At 45.4% G+C, this 21,808-nt stretch overlaps 1 protein-coding gene across 2 annotated transcripts in view; it reads right to left on the bottom strand.

The window, feature by feature from the left end:
• Nucleotides 1-21,808, bottom strand: part of gli3 (GLI family zinc finger 3) — a 116,182-nt gene that overhangs the window by 7,033 nt on the left and 87,341 nt on the right. For both annotated transcript variants that reach the window (XM_061666573.1, XM_061666574.1), the window contains exons 7-13: nt 19,835-20,036; nt 15,708-15,936; nt 14,505-14,618; nt 13,100-13,240; nt 4,178-4,327; nt 3,936-4,100; nt 3,453-3,746 (exon numbers count right to left, since the gene is read on the bottom strand). In XM_061666573.1, coding sequence (XP_061522557.1) covers nt 3,453-3,746; nt 3,936-4,100; nt 4,178-4,327; nt 13,100-13,240; nt 14,505-14,618; nt 15,708-15,936; nt 19,835-20,036 — 1,295 coding nt within the window. The remainder of the gene's footprint in view (nt 1-3,452; nt 3,747-3,935; nt 4,101-4,177; nt 4,328-13,099; nt 13,241-14,504; nt 14,619-15,707; nt 15,937-19,834; nt 20,037-21,808) is intronic.

The raw sequence follows: 21,808 nt of genomic DNA, 5'->3' as shown, positions 1-21,808 counted from the left end.
TGGACGAGAGGGTAGCCTCCCTCCGCCATTGGGTGGTGGGACGGGTCCTGACTGTTGTTTGTGTGTATGCACCAAACAGCAGTTCAGAGTACCCACCCTTTTTGGAGTCCTTGGAGTGGGTGCTGGAGAGCGCTCGCGCTGGGGACTCCATCGTTCTGCTGGGGGACTTCAATGCTCACGTGGGCAATGACAGTGAGACCTGGAAGGGCATGATTGGGAGGAATAGCCCCCCCCGACAGAACCCGAGCGGTGTTCTGTTATTGGACTTCTGTGCTCATCACGGATTGTCCATAATGAACACCATGTTCAAGCATAAGAGGGTCCACACGTGCACTTGGCACCAGGACACCCTAGGTCGCAGTTCGATGATCGACTTTGTGGTCGTGTCATCTGACTTGCGGCCGCATGTCTTGGACACTCGGGTGAAGAGAGGGAGAGAGAGAACTGAGAGAGAACTGATCACCACCTGGTGGTGAGTTGGCTCCGATGGTGGGGGAAGATGCCGGTCCGACGTGGCAGGCCCAAACGTATTGTGAGGATCTGCTGGGAACGTCTGGCGGAATCCCCTGTCAGAAGGAGTTTCAACTCCCACCTCCGACAGAACTTCGCTCATGTTCCGAGGAAGGCGGGGGACATTGAGTCCGAGTGGACAATGTTCTGCGCCTCCATTGCTGAGGCGGCCGACCGGAGGTGCAGCCGTAAGGTGGTTGGTGCCTGTCGTGGTGGTAATCCGTCAAGCTGAAGAAGGAGTCCTAACCGGCCTTTTTGGCCTGTGGGACTCCTGAGGCAGCTGATGGGTACTGGCTGGCCAAGTGGAATGCAGCTTTGGTGGTCGCTGAAGCAAAAACTCGGGCATGGGAGGAGTTCGGTGAGGCCATGGAGAAAGACGGCTTCGAGGAAATTCTGGTCCACCATCCGGCGTCTGAGGAGGTGCACCATGAACACTGCGTATAGTGGGGATGTGGCGCTGCTGACCTCGACTCGGGACGTTGTGAGCCGGTGGGGAGAACACTTCGAAGACCTCCTCAATTCCACTGACACGCCTTCCCATGAGGAAGCAGAGTCTGGGTTCTCTGAGGTGGGCTCTCCTATCTCTGGGGTTGAGGTCACCGAGGTGGTTAAAAAGCTCCTCGGTGGCAAGGACCCGGGGGTGGATGAGATTCGCGCGGAGTTCCTCAAGGCTCTGGATGTCGTAGGGCTGTCCTGGTTAACACGCCTCTGCAACATCACGTGGACATCAAGGACCTTTTTAAGAAAGGGGACCGGAGGGTGTGTTCCAACTACAGGAGGATCACACTCCTCAGCCTCCCTGGTAAGGTTGATTCAGGGGTGCTGGAGAGGAGGGTCCGTCGGGAAGTTGAATCTCAGATTCAGGAGGAGCAGTGTGGTTTTCACCCTGGCCGTGGAACAGTGGACCAGCTCTAAACCCCTCAGCAGGGTCCTCGAGGGTCCTCGAGGGTGCATGGGAGTTCTCCCAACCAGTCTACATGTGTTTTGTGGACTAGGAGAAGGCGTTCGACCGAGTCCCTCGGGGGGTCCTTCGGGAGTATGGGGTACCGAACCCCTTGATACGGGCTGTATCAGTCAGAGTTTGGTCCGCATATCCGGCAGTAAGTCGGACTCGCTTCCGGTGAGGGTTGGACTCCGCCAAGGCTGCCCTTTGTCACCGATTCTGTTCATAACTTTTATGGACAGAATTTCTAGGTGCAGCCGAGGCGTAGAGGGGGTCGGGTTTGGTGGCCGCAGTATTGCATCTCTGCTTTTTGCAGATGATGTGGTTCTGTTGGCTTCATCAAGCCGTGATCTCCAACTCTTACTGGAGCAGTTCGCAGCTGAGTGTGAAGCGGGTGGGATGAGAATCAGCACCTCCAAATCTGAGACCATGGTCCTCAGTCGGAAAAGGGTGGCGTGCCCTCTCCAGGTCGGGGATGAGGTCCTGCCCCAAGTGGAGGAGTTCAAGTATCTTGGGGTCTTGTTCACAAGTGAGGGAAGAATGGAACAGGAGATCGACAGGCGGATCGGTGCAGTGTCTGCAGTGATGCGGACTTTGTATTGATCCGTTGTGGTAAAGAAGGAGCTAAGCCGAAAGGCGAAGCTCTCGATTTACCTGTCCATCTACGTTCCTACCCTCACCTATGGTCACGAGATGTGGGTCGTGACCGAAAGAACGAGATCCCGGATACAAGCGGCCGAAATTAGTTTCCTCCGCAGAGTGTCCCTTAGAGATAGGGTGAGAAGCTCGGTCATCCGGGAGGATCTCAGAGTAGAGCAGCTGCTCCTCCACATCGAGAGGAGCCAGATGAGGTGGCTGGGGCATCTGATTCGGACGCCTCCCTGGTGAGGTATTCCAGGCACATCCCACCGAGAGGAGACTCCGGAGACGACGCAGGACACGCTGGAGAGACTACACCCTTCGGCTGGTCTGGGAACGCCTTGATTCCCCCGGAAGAGCTGGATGAAGTTGCTGGGGAGAGGGAAGTCTGGTCATCCCTGCTAAAGCTACTGCCCCCACGACCTGACCTCGGCTAAGTGGTAGAAAATGGATGGATGGATGGATGGATGGATAGTTTCATCCTGTTCACTTTTGATGAGTTTGGCCACAAATATGAGCTCTGGGCACTGTCTGCCATCCACACTTGGCGCTGTTGTACAGAGGGATGCAGCAAACAGCATGAGACGCAACCTTCTTAATTAATGTGAATGGAAGGGAAGGCCAACATGAATGAAAATGTCACACGTTTGTAATGAGATGATTCACGAGACTGTAAAATAAGAGGACACCCGTCTCACCTGATTACCCACTGTCCTTAGAAAACAACAAGAGCAATGCCCAAGCATCGGATAGAAGAGAACATGCATTAGTTAGAAGAAGGTTAGGTTGAATTCAGAGATAACATATTAATCACCTAAATGTAAATAATGCCCCCCGGTGCGGTTTGTGCTCAGACGGTAAAAAAACATTACTATCTACTCATGGCTGTAACAGATTCATCTGATCTCCATTCATTTTAATGGGAAACATTGCTTTGGTTCGCAAACGTAAACTTGCATCTAAATACGTTTGCAGACCGAGGCTGCACTATTCCACAGTATTTACTGTAAATATGAAGCCATTAGTGTACGTTAGTGACAGATTACAGCACGTTCGGACTTAACATATAAATTTGGGTTACGTCGCCATCATAGGAACGGAACATGGTTGTAAACCAAGGACCCAGACCGAGACGTTTAGGGTACAAATGAAGGCACCCCTTCACAGGCTGCAGCGGATTGAAGTCTGCTGGCCTTCACGTCCCATGTGAACAGCGCTTTAAATTGTTTGGAAGCGATACCACCCGGTTTACCGTGCTCCCACCAGTCCATCTGAACCGCACCAAGGGGGCAATCCAATGACAGCTCAATCAAGACCAACTAAAGTTTGAACCAAATCCCATCGTGAGCTGGAGTCTTACCATGGGCTTCTCCGTCTTGATGGACTTGACTTGCAGACAGTCGTCCTGCTTGGAGGTAACGTGGTTGCTGTATTCCCTTTGGTCCATGTAGCCGCCCAGTCCCAGCTGCCCAGGCGAGTGTCCCTGGCCGTTGGCGCCCGGTTCGCGGGGCTGCGCGGGGGGCCGCGGGTAGTCGCCACGCTGCTTCTTGGTGACATGCGCCTCAGGCCCGTGCACCGTCTTCACGTGCTTGCGCAGGGAGCTGGGGTCCGTGTAGCGTTTGGTGCAGCCGGGGATCTTACACACGTAGGGTTTCTGTCGATGAGTACAAAGAATTAGTCAACCCCGGGACCGAGCTCTGCCGGGAATAGCTAAACAGCCCCCAAAAAGAATCGCTTGAAAGAAAAATCTGATATAGTGGGGCACAGATGGTACATTGCGATAAAGCAAGGGAACACTAAGCATAAACTCACTGGCGATTCAACTGAGTATGTCGAAACATACCTCGTTTGAGTGCGTGCGGTTTTGATGCTTGGCTCGGTCCGAGGCATTGGAGAAGGCCTTGTTGCAGCCTTCGTGCTCGCACACGTACGGCTTCTCGCCCGTGTGCGAGCGCAAGTGAGTCTTGAGATTCTCCAAACGGGAATAAGCCTTGGCGCAGCCCTCGAACTGGAAGCAAGACAGCATCCGTCTTACACTTTCTTTTCTTTTCATGTAAACACATCAGAAGGGGGGCTGAGTCTTACCGTGCACTTGTGAGGCTTCTCGCCGGTGTGCCGCCGCATGTGGACCACCAGCATGTACTGGGCCTTAAAGGGCTTCTGCTCCCTGGAGCATTCCTCCCAGCGACACACAAACTCCTTCTTCTCCCCGTGGATGTGGTCGTTGTTGATGTGCTGCAAACACACGAGTGCATTTCAGCCAAGAGAAGGTTTTCATGCATGTTAACTTAATTGCACAGGAACTTCTTGGATGGTTGGGGACATGGGCCAAGAAAATAGCACGACAATTTGGAACAAATCCAGAAAAAGGTGCAGAACCAGTAAGATTTTTGGCAAAGATTTGACTTCAATGAGACAGTTTGGTTTGCTCTTTAAGAAGAGCAAATAAATACAAAAATAATTTGACCTTCTGCATTTCTATAACATTTTGGGGAGAGTCGAGTCAATGAGACAGTAAATTATGGTGCCGATCTGGCTAAAACATTAGTGGTTAAGGTTATGGGTTAGGCTGAGCACATTAAAGAATTAGTTTTTCCTTCTTTTGTACAGTTAGGATTCAATTTAGAGGTTAGGGTATGGATAAGTGTTAAATTCAAGGGTAAAGGGAACAAATAATTTGTTTTCCTTTCTTGTGTAGGGTTAGGGTTAGGTTTAAGGGCTTGTGTTTGGGTAGCATTTAAGGTTCGTCTAGGTTTTTAAAACCCTTCTTGTGTACGGTTAGGATGAGGGTAAAGATTAGGCTAGGGGTAAGGATTAAGGTTAGGGTAAGGGCATCAACAAATGTGTTTTTCCAGGTTTTTGATCCACTGCTTGTGTAGAGTTATAGGGTTAGGTTTCCTCATTTTGTTTAGGGTTAGGTTTACATTTAAGGGCTTGTGTATGGGTAAGATTTAAGTTCAGGGCTATTTACTATTTTGTTTCTCAAGGGTTTTAAAACCCCTTCTTGTTTAGGGTTAGAATGAGGGTAAGGGTTGGGGGTTAGGGTGTGAGTAAGGATTAAGGTCATCAAAGAATTAGTCTTTCCAAAATTGTGATCCCCTTCTTGTGTCTTTTCAAATTTTGCCTCCTTGTGACAAAGTGTTTTATGTGTGAGCACACTTGAAGCCTTTCGGGATGAAGTCACCAATCTGCCTCTTTTGGAGACAATTTACACCAACCATTGACCTCAGCAGCCAATCAGAATGGACTGTGGACAATAAAAAAGCTCATAAAAGTCTGGATTTTTTTTGTCTCCAAACAAGTGCTTTCTTGGAGTTGTTAGGGTCACATCCCTTCCGGGCAGGCCCCCACGCCCCCCACAATGGCATCTTTGTCCCGCCTCATTGGCCTGACTCTGACCCACTAAGCATCCGACTTTTGGAACGCTTGTACCCCCAGGCCTCATCTGGTAGAACAACTGCGGTCATTGGAAAGTGGACCTCCATTACTCTCACATGGCACTTTTTTAATTTTAAAGTGACAAAACAAGACTAATCCCGTGGAAAATGATTGTGTGGTCGATGAGTGTCAGTGAAGTTCCCCACATTCCCTCCACCCTCGCCTCTTGAGATTGATCTCCTCGGTCGGAGGCCCTTTAGCCGCCGCCTTGCGAGGGAATCCCCGCGGCGAGCGATCGCGCTGTCGGCCGGGCGCTCGATATCCCCCCGAGAGCGATGGACGGACGGCGCGTCCGAGTCGTGGACGGATACACGCTCGCGCCCGTGCTTGTACAAATGAAGGAGGCGCTTGACGGATGTGATGCATGAGCTGGCCAGCTGACAGCGAGAGGGGGAAGCTAATGGCAATTCTTATTGGATCAATAATCTCCATGCTGAGCAGACCCGGCTACATCGACAAACAGGTGCTGATAGCGGCGCCGCTTATTCATCTTCCCGCTGCCAGCTTATCGGACCACAACTGTAAAAACGGCACCAAGATGGATTGGGGGGGGCGGTTGACAGAGAGCGCAAACGGGGTGGGGTGGGCGTGTTGTGGGGTACGCCAAGGTCGCATGTGGACACACAGCTTCTGGTTTCTCAGTCCAGTGTTTCCCAGGCACATCCAGCGATACACGAAGCTCCTCCCCTAACTTCAACATCGTTTCTTGGCACCAAGTTGCCACAAGACAACCTCAAAGCAATACTTTTTATATTATACGGGACTTTGAACTGGGCACAACATTTGTTTTTTTTAGCAAATAACCGAGTATAGGTTAGAAAAGAAAAATCCGTGAAAAGGTACATTTGTGAGTGGCATAAACATGCGAATATTTGCTTGTGTCCTGTGACTAACAGGTGATCAGTTCTTGCCTGGGATAGGCTCTTCCGAGGCTGTAAACTAACTTTGGATATAAAACGGCTCCATAGATGAAATAAAAGTACCAGATCCCCGCGTCCTTGTTGAAGTCTTGGTGGGACACGGCCCCTCGTGCATGAGAATGTTTACAGGGCAACCCCCACACTTTTCAACAAGCCTCCGGACCCACAACGTCGTTTAGCTTTTATCAAAAGCCCGCCTAATAAATCATATGGTCTTTTGTGAAGTCACTCGCCAAAGTGCTTTGTTGTAAAAGCACGGGGAGGCGAGGCAAAAGACGAAAAGGGTGGCGGGGGTGGGTGGTTGGTTGGTTGGGGGTTTGCAGGCGAGGCAGCCACAGTTGCCGTGTGTAATTCAGCGTACTCTTTTCATCTCGCGGCAAGATACTCCTCGCAGATAAGCGGCCTAATCCTTCGCCGCATCAAAAAAAAAAAATCTGCATTTTACCAATTAAAGGCTTGTGCCTGCAGTTAGAAGACGAGGGGGAGCGGGCGAGGCGTGGTAGTGCTTCTACTCGGATACTCTGCGTTTACCTTCTTTAAACACAGAAGAAGCAGGACCTCGGCAGCGCCACCTATGGAGGTGACCTGGGGAAAAACACACATGTGCAGACCACCAAAGCTCAAGTGCAAGTTTTAGCCAAACTTTCATTTAATTGCATTATTAGTAATAGGGCGTCACAGTGGACGACTGGTTAGAGCGTCTGCCTCACAGTTCTGAGGTGTGGGGTTCAATCCCCGGCCCCGCCTGTGTGGAGTTTGCATGTTCTCCCCGTGCCTGCGTGGGTTTTCTCCGGGCACTCTGGTTTCCTCCCACATCCCCAAAACATGCATGAATTGGGGACTCTAAATTGCCCGTAGGTGTGACTGTGAGTGCGAATGGTTGTTTGTTTGTATGTGCCCTGCGATTGGCTGGCAACCAGTTCAGGGCGTACCCCGCCTCCTGCCCGATGATAGCTGGGATAGGCTCCAGCACGCCCGCGACCCTCGTGAGGAGAAGCGGCTCAGAAAATGGATGGATGGATGGATGGATGGATATTAGTAATAGTTTATCGTAAATATGCCACAGACTATGATCCCAAAACACTTAAGTACCATTGCAAACTCATATCTGATTTTGAAAAAATGCACTGACAGTGGGCATCTTCACACGGGGAAGACTCTCTGTAACTTCCACTAACAACCCAGGCTAAACGTAGCTCCTCCGCAACAAACAAAGCTTGTTTCTCCAACGAGATGTATCTCTTCAACATCTGATAACCGATGAATTTAAAAAATATCTAATGAATAACTCCCGTCCCGTAAGCTTACAACAATAAAGATATGAATTATAGGCGTAACATTTGACTGTTTTACAATACTTTTATATTTTTTCTTTATTTTACAAGTGAGAGAAAAACTGTAAAATCAGCAAAATTGGTAGTTTTTTCACTGATTTTTAAAAAATGTTTGATTGCATGAATTATCTTTGTCTTATGTTGAAAAAATAATAATTGTCGGTTGATTTTTGCCCAATTTTAAAACGGCTAATATTGCCAGCTGATTAATTGGTTGGGCCCTAAAAATACCAATTTGCTTGGTAAAAATATGTTTTTTCTTTATGTCTGTGTAGATTGTCAGTCATCCAGGTCATGGTAACCCGCAAAGGTTGAATCAAGGCAAACGGCAATTTATCGTCTTTCTTGTTTCCCGAAAATGTAAAAAAGAAATGGCATGACAATGACAAGTATCTTTCATACAAATATTCACTGTAATTCTCACTTTGCTACTGCGTTACTAATAGTTTACAGCGGATTCCAACAAATTCGGAACTCTGTCGTGATCCGAGTACCCCCCCCCCCCCCGAAACAATAAAAGATGGCATCGGGAAGCCATCCGAGGGCATTATGCGAGAGTGGGGTTCGGAAAAAAAAACGGAGAGAAAAAAAAGCCCACTTCAAGCTCGACATTAAAGAAGCCACCAGGCCTTATCTTGAAAAAGTCGTCCCTCTGAGGGAAAAAACGCCAGGGAGGGAAAATGAAAGTGAAAATGAGAGCGGGAGGGAGGGACGGAGGGAGGAATCAGCGAGTGGGGGGTTGAGGTTCACCCCCCCCCCCCAAAAAAAAATACAAATCAAGAGGAGGGTCCAATTGAACGGGCGAGGGCCACAAATGGAATCAATGAAATAAACAGCGCAAAGTAAAAGTGACACCCGCCTCGCTTGTGCTGACTGGCTCGGCCAGATAAGTGAGCTAAATTGCACAGATCCAACGTTTATCTTATCGGCACCGGCGATAAAGTAGCGCGGCGCGGCGTTTCGCATGTTTGAGGCTGGGAAAATATGCGGCGAGAGCGTTTGAACAAGGTGGAGTGCGACGAGGGTGGTGTGAAGGCTTAATTCCCGAAATGAGGCCAAGCACAAAGGAGCGGCCACGTTGGAACGCCGTTTGCTTGTTGAAACAATTAATGGCGCCTACTTCTGACAATACCTCGGTGGAAGCAGTTCGAGGGGGGTTGTTTATGTTTTCAATACCTCCGCCAAGGAGAGGGTGAGGGGTGCTGCGTTGGTTGCCATTTGCTGATTTCTTTGTTAGCAGCAAAAACGACACAACCGATTTCGATGAAACTTTCTGGAGGAGTGTTGCATTTTCAGAGAACGAAGCGAGTCAATTTGACCAAGTATCACTGTTGGCTGTTACAGTCCACTTGCATCGTGGTACAGACAAGCAGATGGAGGTTTTGCATGTCATAATTTGTCAACTAAATGTCATTTTGGGGGTAATTTTGTTCAATTTCTTGGGTTAATAGTGGATGAATATTAACATAAAAAACAGAAGGTGCGTATATACGAAGGTTACTGATGCAAGTTAGAATAAACACGTTTCCACTTTTGTTAAAATTTAGATTTTTCTTAATTTCTCAGTGAATTGTGCAAACTAATTTCTACAAATTTTAATGAAACTTTCTGGAAACCAAAGGATCGACACATAACATTTTGGCCAATACATCGTTTGTTAACAATTTTGCAAGTTTCTGCCGGTGTCATTTTTCTGAATGTTTCTATAAATTGTTTGTGAAAAAACACTATGTAAGAAGTACTTTCCGCAAATTTCAATGAAAGTGACTGACATGTTACATTCTGGTCAATATAGCTTTTGCAACATTTTTATAATTTGGTGGTTTTTTTTCCAACATAAATTCTGTACTTTACGGTATTTCTCAGTGAATCGTCCGTGAAAAACACTTGACAGAAACTACTAAGGCCAAGAATTAACACATTTTGGTAATGACACCGTTTGTAAACATTAAGGACATTGTTTTTATCTGCCAGTTCTTTCATTTATGACTGAATAGTGCATGCAATTTAATGACACAATTCCTTTATACACACTTTGAGGCTATCTATGAAAATGTACAACTTGGTATTGATCCAAATGAGCATTGTTTGGCCTTGGCGGAGGTCTTCGCTCAACTATTCTACTTCTTTTTTTCTGCGTTTCCCCCCTGAAGCTATTTCAGAAGACAAATGTGGAGGGAGGTTGCTCCATTGTTTGCTTATATGGAAATCCCCTCTCAACCCATCAAGTCGACCACCCCCCTCTCAAACCCCCCAGCAGGCTTGTGAAGGGGACTCACTGTGGTCCAAATACTCCACTTATCCTCTTACTGAGGCGAAGGAGGAGAGGGGGGGTGCACGAGACAGATAAGAACGCGTTGTCGTCGGGGTTCGCTTGAATTAGAGGACGCGGCGACTTTTAATGACATCTTGCCGCGCATCTGTGTGGAAAATGAGAAATAAAATAGCAAAAAACAATTGAGACAAAACGGATTCTGTTGATCATCGGAAGGAGACGCCGATGGCTCACAAGGCCACCCGGTGCGAGGGGAGCTTTTTCCTTGCCCACAATCAACCTCCTCCCATCATCTTTCCAAAAACATTGCATTTTGCAATAAATGGGTAATATCTGTCATAAAACACTAGATTTTGCCATGAAAATTCTTTAATTCGACATAAAACGGTAGATGTCTATATTTTCTAAAAAAAAAAACATTGTCATGAAAATATTACATTTGCCATAAAACCATATTTTGTGATATCAATGCTGTATATTCCATGAAAAAAAGCACTGTGCTATGCCAAAAGGTGTAATATTTTCCCAGATAACACTGTATTTTGCCAGAAAAGTAGTTTACTGTCCATATAAACACTATATTTTTTGCCATAATATGTGCTATATTTTCCATGAAAATGCTAAACTTACCATAAAAAAAAGCACTATTTTGTTACATAAATACTAAATTTGCCATAAAATCATTATCTTTTTTCTACGGAAAATGCTTTATTTACAATAAAAACTATATTCTTCAATGAAAAGGACTATACTATGCCATAAAGCACTATATGTTCCAAATAACACTATATACAGTCATGTAAATGTTATATTTTCTGTAACAAACGCTATATTATGCCAAGTAACTGCTCTATTTTCCATAAAAAGCTCTATACTATGCCACAAAAGTGGAGTATTTTCCATAAAAACACTACATTTTGCTATGTAAATTCTAAATTGTCCTTAAATGACTACATTTTGCTATTTAAATGCTATAGTTCCCATAAAAAGCATGATAATTTGTCAAAAATGAGCAATGTTGCCATGGAAATGCTACATTACCCGTGAAAAACAGCACTACACTGTGGTATAAAAGTGCTCCAGAAAATGCTCTTTCATAAAGGTAGCATATACAGTCAATAGGAAAAACAATTGCTAGAAAATAGATTTTGTAGCTAATGAGAAGAAGAGGATGTTGGCTGAGACGGCCACCTGGTGAGAGGGGAGCTTTTTCCTCCCCCTCCCAACTTCCCATCACCTTCCCCATCATCAACCTCCTCCTGGTCCTCATCCTCCCGCTGGCTGCGAGAAGTTGTCAAGATCCTCAAGCGTTTGAGCGTCGCCCTTCAAACGCGGGAGGCAGCCGGCTCGCAGGTGAGGATATCAATTATAGATAGAGGTTACCACCACGATTGCCGTGTCAAGGCGGAGAACAGACAGCCGTGGAGAGCACCGGGAATGTGTGTGTGCGCGTCTTGTGTGTGCGTTTCCTTTTTCTGCTCCTTCTTCTAACTTCACGTCTGACACGGGATGATTTCACAGTGGACGAGCGCCGGTTGAGCTCTGTGACCTCACACAGAAGCTTCCAATCTACACAAACGCGTGATAGCTTCATTGACGACTCGAAATTAAGTTTCAATGGAGGTGTCTGTCCTGTGATTGTCTCTTTTAACACTATACTTGCCATAAAAGCACAATATTTTGCTGTAAAAGTGCTATATTTGCCCAAAAAAAAGACAAGATTTTACCATGGAAATGCTTAATTTTGCCATTAAAAACACTGGCTTTTCTATACAAAAACTATATTTTGACATGGAAATTCTATATGTCCAATAAAAGCTACATATTCCGTAAGAGTGCAACAATTTCCACATGAAGAAGGTCGTTTACAATAAAAATGCTCCATTTTCGAAAGTAAACGCTGGATTAGGCCATAAAAGTGTTGTGCAGAAAAACAATAAATGTTGCCATAAAAGTGTTATGTTGCCCATTGTCGTTTGCTGCAAAGGTACTATATCCATCCATCTTCTGTACCCCTTTATGCTCACAAGGGTCGCGGGCGTGCTGGAGCCTATCCCAGCCATCTTCGGGCGAGAGGCGGGGTACTATATTGTCATAAAAAATTAGATACTTTTTTTTAGAAAACTTAACATTCGGTCAAAAACATGCTATTATTTTCCATACAACACCATATTTTTTCCTTAAAGTGCTATTTTAGCAAGAAAAAGCAGCCTTCCCTATAAAACACCATATTTTCCATTACAGAAAAAAAAAAAACATAGTATGCCATTAAACTGTTATATTTTGCTACAAAGTGCCATATTGTCCTAAAAATGATAGTTTCTTTATGAAACATATTTTTTCATACACATGCTATATTTTCTATAAAACACTACATTTTCCTGTAAAAGTGCTATCATACCATAAGTAGGAACCAGGAAGAATTTCCCATTAAAAATTATGTATCTTGCCATAAAACCCATATATTTTGCTACAGAAGCAATATATCTCAATAGAAAGGATATATTTTCTGAAAAAAAAAACATTGTCATAAAGGCTATATTTTTCTGAGTGTGCTATTTTACCATGAAAAAGGAACATTTTATCATGGAAAACATTGGGTTTCGCCATGAAAGGCAGATATTTCCTATCAAAATTATATATTATGGCAGGAAAATGCTTCATTTTTCATAAAAAACACCACATTTTGGCATAAAAACCCTACATTTTGCTACAAAAGTGCTATATTATCCTAAATAAAATGGCATTTTTCAGTAAAAAAAACAAACCGATTTTGTCTGTCATAAACATGCTGTAATTTCAACTGTATATTTGTCTATGAAAGTGCTATTTTGCCATGTAGAAGCTATATTTTCCATAAATCCCACTATATTTTGCCATAAAAGTCAGACATTTTCCATAGAAACACTATATTTTGGCACCAAAAAAGCTATATTATCCATATAAAGCATTGTGTCCCAATACCGTTTGTCCATCGGGCCTTTGCTATTGATCAACTTTTTGGTCAGGTGACTTTGTCCCGCGGCGTGGCCACTTTTACCTGCACGAGCTGCTCCTGGGTATCGAACTCGCGGCAGCAGTTCTCCCAGTGGCAGTTGGTCTCGTAGACCACCTCTGGCTCCTGTTTGCCTTCGTCCTTGTCGCCCTCCTCCTTCACCAGCGTTATGCCGTCGGGATGATCCTGCGACGCAAGCGCACCAGGGAGCGGCGATCAAATAATCGTCGGTGAAGCACCAGCAGTCAGATTCACAAATTATGCTTGATGTTAAAAACGGGCTGATTTTCCGACCGGATGTTTGAAACAGATCTTTACCCTCTGATTTTGAAGCTCCTCAAATGTTTGGTATCGGTTTACGGAGCCAAGACGTGAAAAACCAACCGGCGGTGACCCTGAGATTTTGGCCTTGAGAGGCAGACTTGTTGACTTTTACGGCTCTTTCCAGCACGGAAGCAAGGCGGACGACAGGATTTGAGGAATCTGAGCCTCTCTTCCTGCTGCAGGAGGCTCCATTAGCGCACATATATTTCACCGTCGCGGCACTCCGGCCCTCCGCTTTCATACGCACTCCACTTTCTGTTATTATTAACACATTTGATGCAAGTGAACCCAGCGTTTCCTCGAGCAGGTAAAATTCAATCCGGTGGAAGACAAACTGGCGGTTTCTGATTTCTTTGGGCTAGTTAACGAATTGAATGAAAATGTATCCCTTTGAAATGCGATTTAATTGAAAATTATTACATTAAAAATGAAAGTGCTTGGAATAATTTTCTGGAAGGACATTTACTTATTCAATTTAATTTATAAAATAATATTTTTTTATCTAAAAAAAAAAAGCCCTGTACTTGCAAAAACTTGTAGGAGATCTATTCAAAACTAAAAATATATATATATAAAAAAGGTTTGGAAAGTGTTTAAAGGAATTCTATTCCTTCAATTTAATTTCAAAACTTTTTTTAACAAAAACAATGTGCGCTTGCAAAAATAGCAGGAAATCTATTCTTTCAAAATATATATTTTTTGGCCATAACTAACTTCATCCCAGTTAGTCTGAAGTTAGGTTCAACATTTGATATTTCCATTTTCAACACCGCTTATCCTGGTTAGGGTCGCGGGGCGCTGGAGCCTATCCCAGCTGACTACGGGCGAAAGGCGGACTACACCCTGAACTGGTCGCCAGTCAGTCACAGGGCACATATCGACACGGACAACCATTCGCATTCACATTCATAACCGTCACTGAGAGGGAACTGAACCCACGCTGCCCGCGCCAAAGTCAGGTGAGTGTACCATTACACCATCAGTGACCATTTGATATTGAACTTCATATATTTTTAGGCAAAATCCTACTAAATTCTTGCAAGTCCAGCCTCTTCAGTCACAACTGAGTGCATAAGAAAATGGTTCCAGGTCAAAGTAGCGTTGCTCCTCCCTCCCTTGGTAGTACCTGGATGCTGAGTGCTCCCGGGCTTGGCATCTCCTCCTCTGGCTTCATTTTGGAGCGCTTGTGGTGCATGGGGTCGCCGGTGCTGCTCACCGCAGACTCGCTGGTGGGTTTGATCTGAAGACGGGAACAAAATGCTAACTTGATGCACTGATGCCCAACCACTGCGCCACGGTACATTTGTGAGAAATTGTTCAATATCACTTAATCGGTCCAAAAATTAGTAGAAGTAATTAGTAAGTGAATAAAGTTCATGATTGTGTACATGCTAGAGGTATGGCCAATGTCACTTAATTGGTCTGAAAATGAGTAGAAATTAGTAATAACTGAACATAGTTTGTTTATGTAACATAGATTCATGATTGTGTACATGCTAGATGCATGGCGTTGGTGCTTTATGATCCTCTCCGTTTTAAGAAACGTATCGGTGAATTTTCACCATTCTTTGGCAGGTGTTCACGGTGTTGAGTGTTTTAGGATCATATTTTGTGGTCATTCTAAAAAAAATTTTTTGGGGAGGGGTTGTCAATTATTCGCAGTTTTCGTGTATTCGTGGCAGGGCTCAGTATCTATCTAAAGGTTGTGAAAGTGGAGCAATTGGTGATGTTTCTAAAGCCTGATTCAATATTCCGCGGATTGGAGTGGGACGTGGCAGCGGTAATAAAGATGAAATACATACTTCGAGCGTGGGCCCGCACATACAGTCGGCTTCAGGTAACGGAAAGTAAAACCCCTTTGAAGCCATCCGTCCGTGTCAATATTAGCCCCCCCTCCCCTCCTTCGCTTGTGATTAATGGAGTAAGCGGCGGGAGACGATGCTAACAAGCCCCTCGTTGTAAGGCGCGGGCCGCGTCGCAGGCGACGCCGGACGGGGGAAACTCCCAGGAGGAAGGACGCCAAGGCTACAGTTTCCGAGGCGTGGCTGGCGTACGGCGGACGCTATCTATTACCTGGCGTGATGAATTGCCAGCGGTTGCAAGACTACTTACACGCTGTACTTAAGTACAGATACTTATAAATAAATAAAAAAGAAAAAAGGTACAAAAGTAAATACTCAGAAAATGCACTTAAGTAAATAAAGTAAAAAGCATTTTTTTTAACTGTCATTTATATACAATACCCGTTTTGATAACTTGGCACAGCGGGGGTTCACTGTACTCTGTTACTTCCCAGCACTGTGATTGCCACGGCCGCCCCCTCGCTCACCTGCGAGGAGTCACCCGAGACGGCCGAGCGCTCGCCGGCGCCCAGCCCGCCGGCGGCGGTGGCCGTGAAGCCAGACACGGGCCTCTGGGTGGCGAAGGCCGGTGTCGGGTGGATGAGCGGCGGGCTGTGGCCGAAGGCGGAGCCCACCATGCCCGGCTGGCGCCCCATCAGCTGCTGGTGCATGTGCAGGGCCACCGGCGTCGGCGGGTAGGCGAAGCTCAACGCAGGGCTAATGACGCACACAGAAAGTCATAATTGACAGTATTTAGATTATAATGACATCTATACAGAAAAAAATTAAGTGCAGTATGTTGTAAGTACAGAAACACCGAAATTTCTTATTGTCAAATTTGCAACTATTTTTCAATGGAGATTTTATCTGTATTTGTAAAAAATAAAAATAAAAATGATTTGTAAAAAATGTGTAGAGAAAAGATTTAAATTCATCATTTCATTCAAAATTTCATTATATGTTTGTGCATAATCCTACTAAATTCTCATGAGTCCCACCTCTGTAGTTATAATTACTGCGTGAGAAAAAAATTCCAGGTCAAAATGAAACTGTCTCTGTGATGCCTCACTCGGTAGAGTGCTGCTAAACACAAGCGGGTTTCTGCTCATCCTCCCCCCCGAAGACAATCTGACAGCGCTAATGCCGGAACCAGCGGGGCCGGCGGCGAAGCTTTAGCGACGAGCGTTCAGCTCGTTAGCACGCGGCGACGACGATGACGACGTCCTCGGAGCAGGCAACGATCCGCATGATAAATCCAAAGTGTGAAATCAAGCTCCATTCGTCAAAGCCTTACGGAATATGGTTTATTTCAAGTGCACCCTTAGCATTGCCAGCGTCCAATGAAAAAAAAAAAGTCAACTGACTTTTTATGTCTTATAGCTGCTTTACCCAGTGGTGAAGTTGGTCAATTTTAGCCTCACAGAGCACACTGTACGACTGCTACAAACATGCACACAAAATGGATGCAGTGGACAATAAATTCAACATCTCTCAGTGGAATAAAGAAAGCGTATTCAGATTACGGTATCATGACAAATATACAGAAATAATTATTATCTCTTAAATACAAAAAAAGGTAAATAGCTAGCTAGCTAGCTAGATAGATAGATAGTATTCCAGCAACACCACACATATGTACATTTTTGGGCGGCACGGTGGCCCGACTGGTTAGAGCATCAGCCTCACAGTTCTGAGGACTGGGGTTCAATCCCCGGCCCCGCCTGTGTGGAGTTTGCATGTTCTCCCCGTGCCTGCGTGGGTTTTCTCCGGGCACTCCGGTTTCCTCCCACATCCCAAAAACATGCATTAATTGGAGATTCTAAATTGCCCATAGACATGACTGTGAGTGCGAATGGTTGTTTGTTTCTATGTGCCCTGTGATTGGCTGGCAACCAGTTCAGGGTGTACCCCGCCTCCTACCCGATGACAGCTGGGATAGGCTCCGGCACGCCCACGACCCTAGTGAGGAGAAGCGGCTCAGAAAATGGATGGATGGATGTACATTTTTGTACATTTAGTTTTAATATAGCTAAATTTTTTTGTATTTTACTTATATTTCTATTGAATTTAAGCAACTCCATTACATACTATATCAAAATTATTTTATATACATTTTATATTTTATATGTACATTTTTGTACATTTAGTTTTATGATAGCTATATTGTTTTGTATTTTACTTATATTTTTATTGAATTTAATTAAATCTTAGTTTATTTAACTGTATTACTTCATTATATTCTCTATATAGCATTTGATTTTACTAATTTTTTAAATGTATTAATTTGAGTAATTGCATGTATTTTATTTATTTTAATTGTTTTATTTTTTTCTCATTTTATATTTTATTTTTATTTATGATCTATTTTTCATTCAATTTGAATTTTTCTTTGTACTATGAATTGTCCAAAATCTTTATTCAACTTCTACCTGTTAGAATCAACTCGAACCCTGCTGTTAAGTTGCTGGTCAATAGACCCATTTAAAAGTTTCAAACTTTAGAAAAAATATCTATCAAATATGGAACACAAATTTAGCATAGAACTTCTTCGGCTGGTCTTTTCTTCTTTGTGCTATCTATACTTTTAACCCTCAAAAATAAACTGAAGACAATGCAGACAAATCAAGGTATTGTTTTCAACTTTTACGCAACACATCCAATAGGACGGGGCAAAGCACGTCGACGTCGAGCGCCCCGTGTGGGTGACCGTCTCTCCTCCAGCCAGCCGCGCCGCCTCCCTGGCGACTGGCGTCAGTCACACGAGAGGACTGGCGGCCAAAGAAAACAAGATAGAAGTGAGCAGTGGGGGAAGATCCATGGCCCCACCCACGGCCATTGATCAGCGATCCACGCAAGGAGCCCGATCAATCACACGCCCGGCTCGGACCACTGTCCCGCTGACAGGAGCCGAATAAGCTGAGGCGGCGTACTGATGACTGATATGACAAGCCGGCGAGCCCCCAAATGCGTCTCGGCTCATTGATTTCCTCCACGCCGGTAATAAGATCGGCAGACTTATGAGCCACGGAAAGAGCGAGGCGTCACGATGAATGGACGCCCACGAAATTCGGTGCTTCTCTGGACCGCGCGAGTAAATCTTTGATATATTTTGGAAAATGTATCGCAAGCGAGCCCTTCTGCCTCACTGTAAAGTGACATTCCTTCATTCATCTTCCGTTCTGCTTCTTCTCACTAGGGTCGAGGGCGTGCTGGAGCCTATCCCAGGTATCTGCGGACGAGAGGCAGGGTACACCCTGAACTGGTCGCGAGCCAATCGCAGGGCGCATATAAACAAACAATTATTCGCACTCACATTCTTACCTACGGGCAATTTAGAGTCTTCAATTAACCTACCCTGCATGTTTTTGGGATGTGGGAGGAAACCGGAGTACCTGGAGAAAACCCACGCAGGCACTGGAGAACATGCAAACTCCAGACAGGCGGGGCTCAGAACTCTGAGGCAGATGCGCAAACCAGTCGACCACGTGCCGCCTGTAAAGTGACAATGGGGTGAATTTACATAATAACCGTCTACACACTGAGTTTCTCTGCCCATGACTTGATTAGGGAGGGTGGGTGAAGATCCAGTCACTTTCAACCTGGAATAGACTGTCTGCAACACTATCATGCAGAGGAACTATCCACATTCCCCATGGAGGCGAGATTGTATGATCGTGTCAAAACCATAAGGTAAGCAGAGCTGAGTTGTTTTGTTGGCTGCTGTTAGCTTCTGATAAGTAGCACAGATAGTAGAGTGTATGAAGTGCCGCCTCCACAAGTGAAAATACTTTCATAGTCTCTTGCGTTTTGTCTTTCCGCTCTGGGACCCGTTTTCATTCATTCTTTTTCCTTGAAAGCCAGTTTGTACAAGTGGGTGAGGCCATGTCTAATTCAGCAGACATTGAGTGTGGTGTCCCACAGAAGTCCGCACTGGGACCATAATTGTTAATTTTTTACAAAAATAACATCTGAAATGCTTTCAACATTTTGGAAAAAAAAAACAAAACACTTTCAGTTCAGATTGAGGCAGATGGTGAGAGAAGAATTTCAACAGCATTTTTCTGTCCTCAGATTGGTTGGCCCGAGCAAAGCTTTTTACAGCAAACTTCCACTAGGAAAACAGTGTTTAATTGACACACATCAATATGTTTAATAATGAACATCTCTGATGAGTATGATGTCCATCCATCCATCCATTTTCTGAGCCGCTTCTCCTCACTAGGGTCGCGGGCATGCTGGCGCCTATCCCAGCTGTCATCAGGCAGGAGTCGGGGTACGCCCTAAACTGGTTGCCAGCCAATCGCAGGGCACGTTCAAGCAAACAACCATTCGCACTCACATTCACACCTAAGGGCAATTTAGAGTCTTCAATCAACCTATCATGCATGTTTTTGGGATGTGGGAGGAAACCGGAGTGCCCGGAGAAAATCCGCGCAGGCACGGGGAGAACATGCAAACTCCACACAGGCGGGGCCGGGGATTGAACCCGGGTCCTAAGAACTGTGAGGAAGACGCTCTAACCAGTCGTCCACCGTGCCGCCATGAGTATGATGTATTTTATTGAAATGTTTGATGTTTTTGTCATTAGATAAATACTGATTCTGTGTAGGTTTACCTGATGGCTCCGGCCGACAGGTGTCCATAGGATCCGCTGGTGGATGAGCTGGACCGTGAGTTGTTGAGCATGGTAACCAGCGAGTTGGGCGAGTTGCGGATCATGGTCTGCAGGTCGAAACTGTGCTCCGACAGCGGCGAGATGGGCAGCGGCCGCTTCCTGCTGGGCCTCGACGGCAGCCTGGGGCTCGGGAAGCGAGAACCTATGGGGAGGACGGACAAATTCATTCCGAATCCTACAAAAGTTCATTCCGAGTCCTTAAGAAGTTTTCCGGATGACATCTTTGTCAATCACGCCACAAAAGGGACGGCGTGACTGAGTGCTCGGCTGTCACTTGATGAACTACTTGCATTTCACGCCAAAGAAAACAAGCCTTTCACGTCGGCCCGAATGCTTCGGCGATGTATGCTAATATGTCTCCCGGTCCAATTTGACTCCTCATTCATATGCAATCAACATAGCAAGGGGAAAAAACAGGGGTTTGAATGGGTAAAAAAGGCGGCAAAAGGCGGCCGCCATTCTCCGAGCGCACGCACGCACAAAGAGCCACGGGTGGAGATTAAAACATGACTTTTGTTGTCTTTTCACACGGCGATGTCACAAACAAGACGGCGAACAACGACTGCAGGGGGGCGGAGGGATGCACTGAGGGGATGCGCCACTTTGTGACACAATGACTTTGTGACTCAAGACTTGCAAATAAAACATTTTGAGTTGTTTCATAAAAGGCAAACAAAACCGGCTTACGCAGCCCAGATCACCCCCGCCCCACCATCCAAACCGCCCCCCCACACAACCACCCCCGTATTTACATCCCCCACAATCCATCCATCTCCCAAATGTAAATGCTCCGTCTCTTCAGTTGACACATCCAACGATTACGGAACACTCCATTCACATGTTAATCAGTGTGTGTGTGTGTGTGTGTGTCTGTAGCAGCATGAGTTTGTGTGTGAGGCTTTAAGGAAAGCAACAACTACCTTTACATCAACAAACCATAGATAGTCTTCAATACAAATACTATTAATGGGACAATGAATCCTCAAAATGATCATCAAACTCTGATGCCATGCTCCAGCCACATTAGCTGGCACATGCAAGCTTGGCCATTTAACATCGCCCCATCTGACACCTGCTTACTATCAGGTCTCATTTGGGTGAATCTCTCTCTTAGTACAAGACTTAGAATTCACCCTAAATGGCTGTGTCAAACAAAAAGACTGAGTGTGGTGTCCCACAGGGTTCTATACTGGGACCATGCTTGTCCATTTTTGTACATAATGCATAATGCAGTACATAATTTTTGTACTGTAATGCTTCCAACATTTTGAAGTATGTGATTTGTGTGTTCAGATGTCTGAAACATTTTTGTACGTGTTATGTTAGATGTGTCCACTCAATTACGTGCTGATCTGTGAAACTGCTGTTGGGGGGTGATTTATTTTTTGAATGTTCCAGGTTTACTAAACTAACACCACAAAAGGATTTCTTTTTTGGGGGGGGCTAAAATACATCCATTTTCATCAGGATACACACATGTACAAAAATGTTCACAGATTTCGAGATCCCCAAGAAGGTGATTTATTTGTTGTTGTTTATTTATTAATATATACAGCGATTCAAAAAGGCCCTGAATGTGATATCAGGGGTTTGATCTTTATTGTCGACAATCAAAAGCCTTCGCTAGTTCCCACCACTGTTGATCTCACACCACGTTAGCGTCCCTCCATTCAGTGAGCTTTGGTCAGTCCGCTGTCTGAACGCTTCCTTGGCCACAGGAATTAATGGCGCGGCGCGGAAGCGGGCCTGGCTGTCCATAAATAAAGAGGAAATTAAAGGGACAGTTGTGCTTCGGGGGGCCGGGACGCTCCTCTCTCTTTTGGTCCCGGCGTGAGGCCGATTCATCATTTGGGCGGTGCGCTAATAAACATCGGTCCCATGAGGCCTTTCTATTTGAGCCAGGTGTCCACCCCC

Source organism: Phycodurus eques, chromosome 21, assembly GCF_024500275.1.
Source record: "Phycodurus eques isolate BA_2022a chromosome 21, UOR_Pequ_1.1, whole genome shotgun sequence".
In the NCBI taxonomy this organism is placed as follows: Eukaryota; Metazoa; Chordata; class Actinopteri; order Syngnathiformes; family Syngnathidae; genus Phycodurus; species Phycodurus eques.
Note: the sequence above shows the minus strand (reverse complement) of the source record. Positions and strands in the feature narration are given on the sequence as shown.